We start from the raw sequence: 13,646 nt of genomic DNA, 5'->3' as shown, positions 1-13,646 counted from the left end.
TAGCAGAGAAAGCACTCGATGTTTTTAGCCTGGGGAGGTCCCGATGGGGCTGTGGGAATTGTTTCATGGGCTGCAGTAGGTGTGGTGATGGGTTTTTTCCCACTGGAACATCCTGTTCAGGAGTGACAACCTGGGTCTGTGGGTATTTCCTCCTGTGAGAGCTGGCACTCCAAAAAACTTTGGGCGGAGTCAGCTCATACCTGCATTTACACTTGCTCCAGTGTTCAGTGCCACTGGAGCATCCAGCCTTTCACAAAATAGAGTTTTGTGCCGTGCCACTGTGGGATGTTCATCAAGAGGACTTGGCTTTGTGCTCTGGGTTCCCCAAAGGATCCTGCTGGGCTGCCTGGAGGTGTGCTGTGGTGGCATTCTCTGTCCACAGCCTGCAGGCAGAAAAGGCATAAAGAATTCAAACTGTGGATCTGAGTTGCAAATACTTCCTCAAGGAATACAGTTAAGAGATGAGAGTTTCCAAGGAAGAAGGGTTGGTTTCACCTAAATAAAAAAAATTGTGTTAAAATCAGGCAAAGAAAATAAGTAGATAGAGAAACATGACAAGTGTTGGCTCAGGGGGAGGCTGTGGTGAGGTGCCCACCCCTCTGTCCATCCTTACTCATGGAAAGGTGCCTGGATGCTGAATTGGGCTGTGGAGTCTGACAATGTGAAAACAAAAATTTACCCCATCAAACATTTTTTTTTTCACCCTCTGCAAACCGTTCAAATATTTTTAAATATTGTCTGTCCCTCAAACATAAAAAATGCTTCGTGCAATATTGTAATAAAAACCAGAAAGTGCTACAGGCCACAGACATCCAAAAGGTCAGTAAAGCAAATGGCCCAAGGATGTTGCTAGAATGTTATCTCAGATTTGAAATCAATCAGAACTGCAATACCTTTGTTTTTATTAAGCTAGTTGCCCTCTCTTCCTTAAAAATACCAATATTGACATAATTACTGCAGTCAGAAGCTCCCTTTCTCTCCATTGACAATACATTTATTGTAGGTTTAAAAGCAGCCACTTCAAGATAATTTCCAGAGATCTTGAATATTAAAAAAAATAAATTTGTAGACTGTTTATGAGACTAGAAACCTAGCTGTGTTTTGTAAACTGTGTTTTAACAAACCCACCAGCATAAAGTATGTACTATTAAAAAGCAATCAAGTTTGTAAATAGCCATTTACAACGTATTTTGAAAAAGTTTATGGAATAACAGATACTGTCTTTTAAGGTATCAAAAAAAATTACTTTTTCTAAACATTTTGGTAAAACATGGGTCTTTTTTTTCATGCAGAGTATTGTTTTTCTAAGTGTTTCAGTGCTTGAAGATAAGCAATATATTAAAGTTTAATTCCATTTTCTTCTATTGTTTAGGGTTTTTTAACAGAGAATGGATAAACATTTAGCAGATAAATGAACAGCATATTTTCCTTTTTCAAATAAAAGAGAAGACAGAAAGTGAAATATTATTCTGCTAACCAAAACAGAAAAAACCCACAATCAAAACTTGTCTTGGTCTTATAAACTTAATCACACTTTAGGGGAAAACAAATTCCTTTCCTAAATTCTAGGATGAAACCTTGACCCTGCATAAATAACAAGGTTACATCCTCAATGTCTTTCTCAGGAAATATGAAAACAAATAATGTTTTCTCTCTTTCTCTCTGCGTTGATGTCAAATGCTTGCTCTTGGCAGGAGCTGCTGTTTCCTTTCTTACCCAGAATATCTTTGGGCAGCCCATCACTGACCACGTGCCTGTGATGAATTTTGGGCTCTTCTGTGGTGGAACAGCTGCAGTTTGGGAATTTAAAAAAGATTTGGCTGCAGAAAATACATTCTGTTTGAAAATCTGTAATTTCTAGTTTTGCTTGTTTGGGCCATACTTTTGTGGTGCTCAGAGGGGTTTCCTCAGTGGAGGAGGATTCATTTCTAGCACTGAAGGGAGTGTTGAGGGTTTGTTGTGGGAAGAATGATGCCCCTCTGGTGATTGTTTGGTGATGCTCTTTCTGGGGATGATTTCTCAAAGAATAATGAACTGAAAGATGGCAAAACAGGGGAATCCTATCTCTCACTTTTTGAAATAAAATACTAGATTAGAGTTGCCCTTTATTATTTCTGTTTTCACTAGTGTTTTACCTGGTCACCATAATTACAAAGGTGTGTCTTTTTTTTTTTCTGTATAGGACCTCTCTGTCATCTCTTTGAATTTGCCAAGATGTCCCTGTTTATATACAGGTAGATCACAGTGATCCTTCAAAATAGATCTGTCTTAGGTTCTTGTGATAAGAACTCCTTGGATTTGTTGTTTGTTTTTTTAGGGGAGCAGTGTTAGGCACTGACATCCTTTGGGATGGACTCTGAGCTCCTTTTGGAAAAGTGCTGCTGCAGAGCAAACAGGAACACGTTAGGAATGAAAGTTCGATATTTGGACAGAGATTTTGGCCCGGCTGCCTTTGAGCACCTGCAGCAACCACAGAGCCCTCCACGCTCTGCTTCTTTCCATTGTACAGGTGACAGCAATTTCATGGCAATTTCCACTCCTTTGTTTTTGGGCAGGAAATGTGGATTGACCAATGTACCTTGGATAATCCAGGTTTATTAGTAAGCCTGTCCCCTGTTACTAAACCTACAGGGCAGCTGTTTACACTTAGACTGGATCTTGACTGCTCCTTTGATACAAAGATGTGTTAGATAATAAATATTGTCAAAAGCTCCCTGAGGAGGAGATTTGGAGAGCCTGGGCTCAGCCCTGCTGCCCTGAGTCTTTCTCAGCTTCCCTGCCAAGGGCCAAACTGCAAAGAATGTCCATCCTCGATCACTCCACGTGTGCCTTTCACTGGGGGCTGTCAGGAAGCCTTACCAGGGTGCTAGCCCACTCCTTCCCATGCTGGCCCCAAAGGGAAGCTGCCTTTGCTGATGGATCAGCTTTCTGCTCCAAGAATTCTGCCACTCAGGATGGGGCCTCTATGGGGTATCCTAAGCAGGAGTGTCTTGTTTTCCTGCAGCATGGATTTCTGCATCCCCTGGCATGGGGAGAGCTGGCTGGTGGGATGTGGCACCCTCCAGATGTCAGCTCTTTCTAAAAACCAAGGAGCAGAGTACCTGGCTGCATTGACACTTCTTAGGGCTTCTGCCTCTGGTGTGCCTCAGCTTGGCTCCTGAGACACAGGAATGGCATTCCCGTGGGTAGACAGGAGTGAATGGAGCTTTTCCTACCCATTGATTTGCATTCCCTTGCTCAAGGAGGGAGATTCTTCCGGCTGCTTGTGGAACTTGCCCCTTTGTTATCTTATATCTTATATCAGTGTTATTCCAAGTTAAAATTGCAGGGCTGTGAAGAAAACTCAGGAGAGCCAAGCTCTTACTCAGGGCAGGATTTGGTTAGATTTCCTCAGGGAGAACAGAGCTGGGACCTTGGCTGGATCTCTCCCACCCCCATCTCCCCACCACATCAGCTCCACCTGCCTGGGCACACCCAGAAAATATATATATATAAATAAGGTGGAGCTCTGCCCTGCAGAACCCAGCGCCAGTGACTGCCTCTCTCAGCTCAGGTGTAGAAAAGCAACTCCTGGATGTGGTTGGTGCCTGTGGCCCAAACCCTCTTTATCAGATGAGCAAAGCCTTCCAAAACATCCATGGCTGGGTTTGTGCAGCCCAAACGCCCTCGTGGCTTTGCATGGAAATGTAAACACGAGTGCAAATGTCTCGAGATTAGGACTTTAAATGGGAAACCTCAGGGATAAAGAGCAGCTGGCTCTGCCAGCCAGCACGTGTGCCATGGCCTCAGCCCCAGGCTGCAGCCCATGACTGAGATTTCAGAGTAAAACTGGTAATTTTTGGATCCTCATTTTTACATGTTTGGTATAAAGAATCCTTTGTTACAGCCTGGTAAAGGAAAATATGCATCATATTTTAAATGTATCTAGATATCTTTTATATTTAGATTCTGGTGAGAGTTTAGGTATCCATAAAATACCTATAAATACCAATTCTCTCACCATAATCCTTTCTTTCCTTTCATCTTACTGCTCCCATTGATAAAAACTGCCTTCTCTTGGAACATGCAAACAAAAATAATGAGCATCATAACCCTGCAAAACATATTTAACAGGATTCACAAAACATAGATTCAGTGGCTCTCCCATATCTAGTTTTGTTTTCACCACAACCTTGAGCATAGTTTTAGTGCTGATCTTTGTGCAATGGCAACAGAAGCAAATAATATTTTTCTGGTGCCTGACAGAAGAAGAGTGCTTAATTTAGAAATAGGTCTGAAAACAGGTTTACTTAATAGATCATTAAATAGTTGTTGATAGTTGTGGAGAAAAAAAAGTGAAATTTGTTTTGGGATGGGAAGAGGCTTTATGTGTTTTTATAAAATGTGAGATTTTACAGGGTCTAAATAAACAGGCAGTAGTGTTAGGGTAGAATTTGTATTTTCTGGTCCTTTATGTGCTGTTCAAAATGCTATTTAAACAAAAATGTTCATTGTCTTTACAGGCTTTAGGTGGTTTTGCTCTTTGTTTTTACATTTCACAAGGCTTGTGTCAGATCAGACGTGTGTTCAAGCCCAGGGCTGCATCCTGCAAACAGGGTAAATAAATCTTTAAAAACAAAAATAGACAGGCATAAATAAAAAATTATGTCATAGCTGTGCGTCCTTCTAACCTGCTTTGAGTATGTTGCTGATAATAATAGATCAATAATTTTAAAGCTGCAGCCAGACTTCCAGGAAAGCTGCAGCCCCACTCCAGAGCCCCACCATTCTCAGTAGTGAGGAACAGAGCTAAGCCAGCTGATCATCCAAATCATCCTGCCAGGAGCTGAAGTTTTTCCACCCGTGTGACTCCCAAGCACTGGACATGAAGTGTCTGAATGGGCTCTGCCCTTCAGTGTGAGTTGTCAGCATCAGGCACATCAAGGTCATCCTGCTTTGAAAGTATTTCTCCTCTGCAAAGGAAACTGTCCATGGAATCCAAGATTTATTTCACTGTTTGAGCTTTTTCTTTTTAAATGGATTGGGTCATAACATCATGCTTGATTCATTAAGGTGATAACCAGCACAGATGTAGGCTACAAGTTTGAAAATGGAAAAGCAAAGGAGATGGGAAAGTTCCAAAGTGTCCTACTTAGTGTGGTGTTGGAGAAGAGGAAAGAGGCAGGGTTCACCTTCCTGCAGATGGAAGGGCAGGAGATACCAACATCCCTGCATCCCTGAAAGGATGGACAGGAGGTATCAGCATCCCCAGAGGTGTTAAATTTGCTCCCTTTTCCTCCCAGGCCCTGTGAGTGAAACCTGCTGCCTCCCCATAAGCAGCACAGCTCAAGGCAACATCTGGCTGCTCACAGCTGGAGAGCCGAGGGAAAATTTACATCGAATTGTCCCTGATGTGCAGATAATCAGGTCCTGATGTCAGGGCTTAGAGCAGAACACAAGTTCAGGACACGTGTGGGCGTTCCTTGGAGAGCAGGGCAGCTCCTGCCCGGGCTGTTGGTCCGGGGCCAGTGCCTCGTAAACAGGTGTCAGCATCCCAAAAAAAGAACTGCCCTCCTTGCCAGCAGCGGGTATCCTCGCTGGCATTCCAGCATCCTCGCTGGCATTCCTGGGCACGGCTCCTCGGGCCAGCACGAATGACCTGCTGGTCAGCAGCGGGACCTGGGGCTGTGACTGCTGCTGTGCTTCTGCTCTGCTGCTGTGACTGCTGCTGTGACTGCTGCACTACTGCTGTTCTGCTGCTGTGACTGCTGCACTACTGCTGTTCTGCTGCTGCTGTGACTGCTGTTCTGCTGCTGCTCTGCTGCTGCTGCTGCTGTGCTTCTGCTGCTGCTCTGCTGCTTTTGCACTGCTGCTGCTCTGCTGCTGCTCTTCTGCTGCTCTGCTGCTGGGGTGGCTCTCTGAGCCTGCCCAGCACTGGCCTGGCCTTGTTCTCCAGAGATCCTGGCCCCCAAACCTGACAGCCTTGGAGAGTATCAGGAGGTGGGGAAGGAAAAGGGGAAGCAATAGGCGAGTCACTTGTGAGAATGCTGGTTTTCTCCTCTCATTATTAACCTCTAACTTGGAATTTGGGAGATGCAGTCCTTTGGTAGAGGACTGGGTGAGGATGTGCTGGAGGAGGATCCTGCTGCTAGGGGGCAATATATAGCAAGCAAAACCCCAGTAAAGGCGTTTTATCTCAGTATCTTATCTCTTCAAGACAAGAACTTAAATCCAAAACTTGTCCAATGTACTGCACTAACATTTTTTACAATGTGCACACTAACTTTTTTTTTTCTGTAGAAAAAGTATTCTATAAACAAATATTCAACCTTTGCTTATAGGTTGCATGTGTTTCTTTTAGTATATATATGTGTGTGTGTCCATCACTTCCTTCATGTGCTTCCTAGTTACCTGCGTGATTCTTAATTTTTCATTCTGAATTCTATCATCATTTATATAAAGCAAAAAGATAAGGACGTGGACATTTAAAAGCCTCGAATCACATGGTCTTGTAACTGTCCTGCTGCTTCCCTTTTGGGAACAGCTGGGACAGCTAACTCAGAGGTCTTTGTGACTTCTTTTTGTTCTCCCACTTTTTTTTAAACATACTCCCTAAAAAAGAAAACAAGAGGAAACATGGCAAAAAAGAAAAAGAAACCAAGAGAAGGCCGTTTCAGTGACAATATTGTTTTCAGGCTGAGCCAGGGAAATAGTTGTTCATTTGTTTAGATGTACTCGTGGTGATTTGATGATGTTTGTTTTAGAACTAATGCAGGGTGTTTCTTTAAGAGTTGCATTGTGTGAATTCAATTTTAAAATTCATTTTAATGATGAAAACACTTTTTTTCTGGGGGATGTTCAGTGGCTATGCATGGTTATGGCTATAATGTTAATGTTTGATTGAGTCATGGAGAAAATACATCGGTTACTACAGCAGGTTTTTGTTTCTGGTTCACCTAGTCTTCAGCATTCTGTGAAGAAGCATTGTATGAATGAGGAAAGGTTAGAGTGTGCAGATTTCACTGGTGGAAAAGTGATCATTAATTAATTAGTGTTAATCTTTGCAAGATGAGGTTGGGAATTTTGACAGCTGCGGCTGAAATTTGAATAGAGAAGGAAATGGTTTCATGTTTGAAATTTTTTTCTATCAGTTCAGTCTCGTTTACCGTATTGTTCAGAGTGAGAGACTCAAGCATGTTTTGACTCCGTGTCCCGGGAATATTAGAGACTTCTGCTGACTCAAAATCCATGGGTTTTTGGGATTGGCTTTATGGCTGTGGTGAAATACATTGAGTGCTTCTTCAAGTCTTTGTTGTAGTGTTTTCTGCTTAATAAATAGCAGAGAGTGGGTTAGTCAGCATTAGAAGGCAGCAAAGCCAGCAGTTTTCACAATGCTCTCCTCTTTTAGCTCCCAACAAAGAGATTAGGATGTCAGTCTAGCTGAATTAGGACATTAATGTTCTTTGCACTCCTCACCTTTCCTCTTCTTTCTTGCCATAAATAATTCTGAACATGAATTTATTTTGAGATTAAATTATTGTCCTTGTTTAATGTGATTAACATAAAATATTAATGGTTTTAAGTCTTTGAAATGCTCTACTCCATGTAAAAAAAAAAAAAAGGTTTTGTGTTCTGTCAAACCTTTGCCAAACCAGCACAAGTGAACTGCTTGTAATCCCTGGGTGTTTGTAATTACCAAAGTGGTTTGGATGGCTTTACTTAGTATTAAATCCTGACATCATCCTTAAGTGCAGAAATCAAACTTGCTGTAACTAAGATTATATCGAGAAAGCTCTCACAATCCACATATTTTCCAGTAGTCATAATAAACCAAAATTCTATGATTCATTGTCTACCTGAAGCACTTGTTCTTTCCAATATTGCCAGGCTACTGGTGTGTAAACAGAAATGTAAATGTCTGCTTGTGTCTGGGGGATTGTTGGGGCTTGCACAATGGTGCTGAATCATCTGAGCAGGTCTCCTTGCTCCGTGCTGGGACTTCACAAACGCTGCTTGGAAGTGCAGCTCCAGGCACAGGGAGGTCCTTTGGGCTCAATGAAGCTTGGGATTTTCTCCTCTGAGCCTATTCCGTCCCAGTGGTGATTCCTGAACTGGCACTTTTCAGTTCACAGCTCCATTATTCAGATTCACAGTCAGTAAAAGGTGCTTCTCCTAATACCCCCTGCAAAATTCTGAAATAACTGGGTTTTACTTAGTGCACGTGTGAAAAGGAGGGAAAAGAAGAGAGGACTTTTACAGCACTTAATTAATTGTTTTTACAAAGTTGTTTCCTGCATCCTCCCAAATAAAAATGCAGGTTGTTGCAGTTATGAAGTAACATAAAGTTATTCTTTATGTTATATTATTTTATGAGTATTTTGCAGCTGCAGAATAAAGGCTTGAGTGCACAGGATTCTGCAACTGCCCACACTTGTTTCAATTCCCATTGCTCAGGGAGCCTGCCCATGTGTGCCCATGTGAGTGCTGGGAAAAAGACACCCATACACATGTAGGGAATTGCTACAAACATTCCAGCTGCTCCCATGAGCCAGCAGATTTTTGGCTGCATCTCTGTATTACCCCCAAAAAAAAGCTCCTTGAGCTGTTACAAATTGCTGTTCAAGTGGCTCTCTGAGTTTGGTGATGCTGCCCTGAGATCTCATGAGTGGTGTCTGTTCTGAGAGAACTATTGGGGAGTGTTAAAGAAGAGCCAAGAACAGCAGCCCACATCTGCAAAGGTGTGGGTGTTGCACATGAATATGTAGAGGGTGATTGCTGCCCAGGTTTCATGGTAAGTGATGATGGCAATGAGCACTGGAGTTCCTAAGAAAGCAGCTTGGGGCAGCAGATTGCCCAGAACATCCTCGTGGTGTTGGCAAGCTCCAGAGGAGCACAACTGCAAATTCCACAGAAGCATGGCTTTCGTAACAGCAATGTTTACCTTTCTCTGATAAGCTCAGGACATGTGCCAAGGCTTTGGTTGCATCCTCCTGCTCTGCCTGCTGCAGGTTGTTGCCTGTGCTGGCTCCTCTTGTCCCCATGAAGAGCCTGATCAGAAGTGCAGTGATCATTGCAGTGCCGTCCCAACATTCAGACTGGGGGGCCAGGTGTGGTCAACTCTGACTTCTCCAGGGATGGATGGAGATTTGTAGCTTCACTGGTTCCTTCCCCATCGTGTGATCACTCTTGTTAGAGAATTGATGGTTTTTGTTTTTTTTAATGTTTGGTCACAATTTCCCATGTTGCAACTTGTGTCTGTAGCCTCTCATCCTTTTCTCATGCACCCGTGAGAAGAATCTGGCACTGCTGTGTCTGTACCTACTCAGCTGGTAGTTGAAGGCAGGAGTGGGGCCCCAGCATTTGCCTTCCTTTCTTTGGGCTGCAAAAGTGGGGGACTGTTTTGGGTTTCCATTTCTCCACCCTGTCAAGACCCCTTGAAGTGGCAGCCTTGCCCTCCAGTTCATCAATCCTGCTCCTCAGTTTCACATCATCTGCAAATTTGCTGGGGAGTGGGATTTTCCATCTCTTCCTTTGACATTATCCCTGAAGTTCAACCAGACAGGGTAATTCAGTTTCATGGTCTTTGTTATTTGGGAAAGGCAATTTAGTATCCATAAATTCTACAATTCTTGCTTTATCTTCACTCTTTAGATGAGCAAGCTCTGCTCCTGTGTGCTTTCAAAAAAAGAGGGTACAAGCTGCAGCATTTTATTTCAGTGTCAAAATTAATAAAATCTTGGAACACTTTGCCTTCTATTGCTTGCATAAAGCATATGCATTGCCCATATGCAAACACCAGTTTGCATTCTATCACTTATGTGGTTGCTCAGTTTGTCGTGAAATGTTTACATTAAATCCTTTAGCCTATCTGTATACTTAAACAGGAAATGGGAACTGGTCTGATGTCTTCATCAGAAGCAGGTTGAGAGGGAAAAACCCCCAGATTTCCAGGACTACTTAAATAAGAATGCTTATTTAAAGTAAATTTATTTAAGTAAATCAGATGCAGGATGTAGGTTCTTGAGGGGAAGCCCTTGATTAGTTTTTCCATCATGAACAAGTTAAAGGAGAAAACACCTCCTGAAAAGAGAAAGGCACCATGGCACCTACCCTCACCAGCAGATTTTCCCTTCCCCCCCTTTTCCTCCTCTTGCCAAGAAATACAATCATTCCATGAGCCCAGAGAGTAAAAACATCCTGAGACAGCAGTGCAGGATAAAAAGTGAACGGAGCACTCTTCCTCTGGAGGAGGAGGAGAAGACCCAGGTAGGGCTGAAGAGGGCTGAGGAAAGCTGAGAACAGAGCAATGGAGAAGGGATGGGAGCCCTGCCCAAGGGCTCGTTGGCAGGAGAAGGCAGGAACAGGATACGTTTCAGCTTTTGGGTGGCTCTGGGAGGAGCAAGGTTGGGATTAAAGAGTCTTGATAAAATTGTTCCCTCCCTTCTCAGACGCAGACAGCGAGTTTCATGGGGTGGATTTTCTGCCAGAAGATCTCAGCCAGGCTCCAGAGGAGACAGGAATGAGGGTGAACAAGAAGTACTCCTGCCTGCCTGCTGAGGAGAAGGGCATCCACATCATCAACATCCGAGCCATCGAGGACATCGGCTACGACCAGCACGAGAGCACGGTGAGTGGTCACGGCTGCTGGGACAGAAATAAGCTCAGCCCTCAGCTTATTCCCCATCCTCATCACTCCCAGGATGCTCTGAAATCCTCTCCCTCTGTTTTTCCAAGGTGCTGGGAAGGATTGCCACCAGGCACAGTCTGTGCTGATGTGGTGGGGGTTGTTCTTGGAGGTGTGAGAAATGGATTAACCTGTAACATAAAAAGGGGCTGACTCTTCTCAGAGTAAGAAATCTGGCAACAAGGCTGTGCCAACCTTTACATCTTCTTGCCAGTGCAGAGAAGAACAGAAGAGAATGTCTAAAATTTCATGCAAAAGCCATTGTTCACATAGGTAACATTGAACTGATCTTCTCCAGCACACAATGGAGATTAGGTTGCCAGTGTCATTAATTGCTCCTCGGTTAAATTCTTTAACACAGATTTTAAAGGAAGTTAGTAATATGAATACCTGGCATGATTATGACTTGGTTATGTAATTTAAACATAAAAAGAAGTTTATTAAGGTGGAGTGGGCTATACAACAGATTCGCTGGGGAAAGAGGTACCAGAAAAAGCAACATGTGATTTATTGTGCTTGTGCTTAAAATTAGGATGGAGCATGGATGAATGATTCTGTCAGGGTGTTAAAATGCTCCTGCTGTGGTGAAACTGAAATGTCTTTTCTCTGTCTCATTCACAGCTGAAGAGACATGAGCTTTACATGGTCTAAGTCAATGCAACTTCATTTAAGCACAGCAGTACTGCAAGAGAGCATCTGGCCCATGAGTATCTTTCAGCATCTATACCCCATCTTTAAAATAATATGACCATTAATTTATTTAAAACAGAACCAAGCTTTTGGCTGCTTCCTGTTTGCAATGGGATATAGCAACTCTCACATAATAATGAATTTGTTGAGCCTTTAGTAGCCACAGTAGTAGTTCAGCCCAGTTTTTCAGAAACTGCTGTTTAATTATTAGTAAGATCAGCCAATTAAAACAAAATTAAACACAATCCAGTTAGTTGCCATTTGTTACTATTTTGTTTCTGTAGAAATTTCCCTAAGTGAGTTGCCTGCCACAAGCAGACTGTCTTCTTGCTTTAAAAAAAATGTTCTGAATTCACAGGCGCGTGCCATTAATCATAAAGCAATTGGACAGTAAGAGATATTAAGGGTCTTTGATATCAAAGTTATGCTTACAAACTAAATGAGAATATCTAGGTAGGGCACAAACAAGAATAGACTGTGCCCTGAAGAGTTTTACATGGCTAAATAACCTCCCCTGTTTTCATGGAACAGGGAATAGAGGCAAGAGGACAATGAGTGAATTCCATGGTGGCTCCAAATGCTGTCTTATTTTATTATATATTTATTAACTTGCTGTAAAGGGTTTTGGTTAAATGGGAAAGAGGGATGAGATCCTAAAGGAAAGAGAAGAAAAGGCTATCTAAAATAACTTACATTTAGTGTTTTATGTATGAAATAAGCAGGTGTGCACATCCTAAACATATTTTAGCATTTTGCAGCTGATGACCACTTACTCTCTTTTGGAGCACAAGTCCTTTTCCCTCCATAGAGGGTGGACATTCTTCTATAAGTTTAAAAGCCAGAAAAGTTCCCTGACCACTGAAAAGCCACTCCTGGGATGGGTATATTTTGTAAAAACAAATGCCAGTTACTAGTGCATTTTCTTCCTATTTTATTTTTAATAGTACATGCATCTCCAAGGGTAGAATTGTGAATTATGCATGAGGAGTGTTATAAAAGTAGAAATAGATAAATTGTTAGTACTTTTTGTTTGTTTGTTTGTTTCTACAGTTGCCCTGTGAAGTTTTCAGATAAATGCCTGGAAATGAAATTGTGTTTTAAGCCTTACCTTTCACGTATCTTGCAGCACTTACCCAGCATTAACTCAGGCTGGGAATAAAGCCATTGCCACCATCAGATCACATAGTGACATAGTTTTGTAAGTGGGAAAAAGAAGTGGTGAACTCAATAAGCAGTGACCCCACTTCCCTGGCTACTTTCCATGGCGTTTTTGGCCGTGCTGCAGGACCAGCTGGCTCCCTTCAGTCTGTATCTAAGATGATCTCTTTCTCAGATGATATGGACTTGCAATGATAGATAAGAGAAGTGAGAAATGTTTCCACACGATATTAATCTATTTGTCAGAATTGCAGCATTGCAGATGTCATGGGTGGAAAAGGACAGACGATCTTAGTGGCAATTAACCCCCGAAGGAGAAAACCAAACCCAGCAACTAGCTGACTTATGAACCAGTGTGCTGGTGATTAGATTAAACCCCAGTCATGCAATCTATTTATTTCTTGCCAATAAAATCCCAGCGGGCTATCAGTAATATTAAAGGTGTTAACTTGCAAAAATTTTTAGAGTAAGTAGCATGGGGGGGCACTCCTCCCATCTGCTGGCTGTCTGGAGAGAGGGCATCCTGTGCTCCAGGCAAAAGGAGCCTCGATAGGAGAGGATGGTCTGCCTGGTGCTTGTGTTGGGCTGTGCATTCATTATTCTTCTCTCTTCTTCTCTCCACACCCCCATTCCCCTCTCCCAGTTATTAAATTCCCTATCCAAAAACCCGGATGCTGACTGCAAATACGGGCTCTACTTCCGAGATGGCAAGAGGAAGGTGGATTACATCCTGGTGTACCACTACAAGAAATCCTCGGCTGGGAAGACTCTGGCCAGGAGAGCCCAGCAGAATGATGCCAGTGTCCGAAGCAGCAAGCAGGACCAGCCACTCCCTGGGAAGGGGGTGCAGCTGGAGATGGGGGACAGTGAGCCTCACCTGGATTACCACGAGGATGACAAGAGGTTCCGCAGGGAGGAGTATGAAGGGAACCTCGTGGAGGCTGGGCTGGAGCTGGAGCGTGATGAAGATGTAAGGATCCCCTTGGAAGGGTTAGCAATAGAGAGGGTGACTGGTGGCCAGGTCCTGGGGGATGCTGAGCTGTGCCTCTGAACCTGGCTCTGACCAAGGTTGCACAAGCTCAGCTCTTGCTGATCTGATTGCAGCTCTGGCAGTCAGTGCCATCCTCACCCACTG

The 13,646-nt window shown here is 43.1% G+C and overlaps 1 protein-coding gene across 4 annotated transcripts in view; it reads left to right on the top strand.

The window, feature by feature from the left end:
• The window catches only part of ANO1 (anoctamin 1), a 71,052-nt gene that overhangs the window by 19,830 nt on the left and 37,576 nt on the right, over window positions 1-13,646 (top strand). For all 4 annotated transcript variants that reach the window (XM_088175329.1, XM_088175328.1, XM_088175327.1 and 1 more), the window contains exons 2-3: window positions 10,428-10,606; window positions 13,155-13,481. In XM_088175329.1, coding sequence (XP_088031455.1) covers window positions 10,428-10,606; window positions 13,155-13,481 — 506 coding nt within the window. The remainder of the gene's footprint in view (window positions 1-10,427; window positions 10,607-13,154; window positions 13,482-13,646) is intronic.

The sequence above is a fragment of the Sturnus vulgaris genome, chromosome 18 (assembly GCF_052056855.1).
Source record: "Sturnus vulgaris isolate bStuVul1 chromosome 18, bStuVul1.hap1, whole genome shotgun sequence".
Classification (NCBI taxonomy): Eukaryota; Metazoa; Chordata; class Aves; order Passeriformes; family Sturnidae; genus Sturnus; species Sturnus vulgaris.
The sequence above is the reverse complement of the archived record's forward strand: the minus strand, read 5'-3'. Positions and strand labels throughout refer to the sequence as shown.